A 3,154-nucleotide genomic window follows, 5' to 3' on the forward strand; every position below is an offset into this window, starting at 1 on the left:
CATTCATACAGCATATGTTTTTTTTACTTTGCATTCTCTCTATTTAACTGCAGTGAAACTTTCCTCTTTGGGAACAATTTTAGATTTAAAAACATGCACTTATTTTGTCACTATATTGTTGTCATTATTCTATTGAGAGAGAAAAAAAATGTTTTTGTCAGTATAGGCTATGTCTGCTGTCAGTGGGCTTCTATTAGACCTTTCGATGTTCTCTTTCAGTGCAAAGAGAACTATATAGCATTTGTTAAGGCTGTAGGCTACATATTGAGAATTAAATGAAATGAGTAAAACATTTCCATTCGTTGCAGTCCTTTACAATTTGCATTTGAGAGGCTAAGGTATCCACATGATCCACTACTAGACTATTTAGAGAACACCCTGCACATTCTTTAGGGAACGCTTGCCGCCTGGCGTTTAAATTCGGAACTATATTTCTGTTACTATTTGTGGAAAACAATATTGTAGCCTACAATTTATGGAAAGAACACTTGAATAAAAAACATAAAAACGCATTTTATAAAATTGTTTTAGTGATAACTTGTACTTGGACTTTTGTAAACAAGTTGGGGATAATATTTAACAAGCGGATAATAAGTAACAAGCGGAACTCTTGATTCGTTATGTTTCCACACGGCCATGAATCAGTCGCAGAATAGGGGAACATGTGAAGACTTTCTGATATTATTTTACAACAATATAACTCAAAATAACTCTGTAGTGTTAAGTTAGCTTGTCCCTGTTTGTTTCTTTCTTTCTTTCTTTGTTTGGGTGTGTGTACTTTAGCGGTTGTAACGTTTCGAGTTTGGAGAATAGCTAGAAAATTACAAAAGCTTTGACAGATCATTAATAATGTCTAAATCTGCGGTTCCTCTTCGAATTCTCTGTATTCATGGTTATCGGCAGAATGCAAACTCTTTTAGAGAGAAGACAGGGGCTTTACGTAAACTATTAAAGAAACAAGTGGAGCTGGTTTATATTAATGCACCACACCAAGTTCCTGCTATACAAAACGAAAGTGAGTATAAAACGGATCATTACACTAAGTTACCGGTCAAACGTTTGGAATAATTAATATTTTTGAAAAAAGTTATATGCTCACTAAGGCTGCGTTTATTTGATAAAAAAATACAGTAAAACAGTAGTATTGTGAAATCTTATTGCAAGTTAAAAGAACTGTTTTCTATTTTATATCTTAAACTGTAATTTATTCCTGTGATCAAAGCTGAATTTTCAGCATCATTACTCCAGTCTTCAGTGTCACATGATCCTTCAGAAATCAGTATAATATTCTGATTTGGTGCTCAAGAAACATGCCTTAAGTTATTATAATCAATGTTGAAAAAGTTGTGCTACATAATATTTTTGTGGAAACCTTGACACATTTCCAATCAAAAGTTTGGGTTAAGAAAGTTTATATATATTATTATTAACACATGTAACATCGTAAACACTTTTATTCAGCAAAGATGCATTAAATTAACAATGTTACAAAGCGATTTCTATTTCAAATAAATGCTGTTCTTTTGAGCTTTCAATTCATCATAGAATCCTGACATCCTGAATGGTTTCCGCACAAACTGATCTATTTCCCACGTGAGTGTCGTTGTTGAATCTTTCTATCTTATCTTACTACTGCAAACAGCCAATCAGGAGCCGGAGAAGATGGCCAGCAGCGGTGAAGAAGACCAGAGGGGCTGGTGGTTCTCTGATGTCCAGGCACGAGGTTTTAATGCTAAGCAGGAGTGTGAGAGCAGCCTGGGTCTGGAAGAGAGTATAGAGGCTGTGAAAACTGCAGTGAAGGATCTCGGCCCCTTCGATGGCATCCTGGGCTTTAGTCAAGGTGCCGCCCTGGTGGCCATGCTGTGTGCCCTGCAAGAACAGAAACTACAGCCTAATTTCAATTTCCACTTTGCCATCGTGGTCGCGGGATTCCGCAGTGCCTGTTCCCAGCATCAGCGCTTCTACAAAGGACCGCTGCTAACAATCCCCTCTCTGCATGTGTTTGGACAGGACGACCGTGTAATTCCTGAGGAGATGAGTCGAGATCTGCTGCCAGCGTTTGATGGAGCTCAAATCCTCCTTCATCCTGGTGGACACTTTGTTCCGGCGAAATCCTCTCACAGGCAGACATACCAAGACTTCCTTGAGAAGTTTCAGTGAGAGGATTAAAGAATATGTGAGGGTTCCTGGAATAAATCAGGTCTACATTACATGTATGTACTAAGTGAATTATAGCTACATTATAAAAGCCTTGCTCAAGGTCAGGTTTATTTATATATCCTTAAAAGCAACACTGACCAAAGAATGACACATCACTCTACAATAGAAATCATTAAGAAATGTACAATTTAGAATCATTTGAACTACAATTATAAAAGAAAAAAGGAGAGAAAAACGAAACATCAGACAAGTATAAAACATAATGTACTTATACTAAAGGCGTAATCAAGTTACGCATAAGCAAGAAGAAATAGATATTTTGGAAATTGAAAGGTTAATAAAAGAAGGTTTTACTCGAATAAAGACTTTCAGAAGTATGCAGTGCTGTTTCATTTGCGTGACAGTCTGTTTAAAGGATATTTTGAGGTTCAAATCAAGTTAGGCTCTGTGGGATGGTGTTTGCCACTGAAAAAAAAATGAATGTAATATATATTTAATAATATGTATTTTTATTTGGAGTTTGTAAAAAATTAACAATATGGTGCAACTCCCTGGGGCAGGGTTTAACATTGTAAAGCCTGACAGGAAATGGTTATAAAAATGGAACAGTTAGAATCTTTAGACAAAGTATACATACATATACACACACACATACATATATACACACACACATACATAGTACGATATAGGAAAAAGTGTAGCTTATACTTGAGGAAAAAACACCTGTTTTGATCAGAGCCCTGAGAAAAAATGTGCCATTTGGTGCAGTTGCTGATATTTATATGGTCAAAAAGTAAATTGAAATATATTTTATAGCTTGTAATTTGAATCAGTGAGATCTTTATAACAATATAGCAGACTACTTACATAAATATATATATACTCATATAAATATCAGCTGTCACTGTATCTCCCAATAAAATGTTTTAGTAAGATGATATTCAAATGCTTAGTTTTATGATCAATTCTCTAGATTGTATCATGGGGAGTAAAA

The 3,154-nt window shown here is 35.4% G+C and overlaps 1 protein-coding gene across 1 annotated transcript; it reads left to right on the plus strand.

Annotated features, from left to right (window-relative positions):
* The first annotated feature begins 628 nt into the window (after window positions 1-628).
* On the plus strand, window positions 629-2,537 carry ovca2 (OVCA2 serine hydrolase domain containing). The gene is made up of 2 exons (XM_077242188.1): window positions 629-1,015; window positions 1,643-2,537. Exons 1-2 carry the CDS (start codon window positions 850-852, stop codon window positions 2,158-2,160), a joined length of 684 nt encoding a protein of 227 aa, XP_077098303.1. The 5' UTR covers window positions 629-849; the 3' UTR covers window positions 2,161-2,537.
* Window positions 2,538-3,154: the final 617 nt, after the last annotated feature.

This window comes from Siphateles boraxobius, unplaced genomic scaffold (genome assembly GCF_051911475.1).
Source record: "Siphateles boraxobius isolate OS27281-9 unplaced genomic scaffold, OSU_SipBor_1 25, whole genome shotgun sequence".
Classification (NCBI taxonomy): Eukaryota; Metazoa; Chordata; class Actinopteri; order Cypriniformes; family Leuciscidae; genus Siphateles; species Siphateles boraxobius.

Coding starts and splice junctions, on each gene's coding strand:
- ovca2 (XM_077242188.1), top strand. CDS start 850: ATGTCTAAATCTGCGGTTCCTCTTCGAATTCTCTGTATTCATGGTTAT. Junction 1,016..1,642: donor TCCTGCTATACAAAACGAAA/GTGAGTATAAAA, acceptor TACTGCAAACAG/CCAATCAGGAGCCGGAGAAG.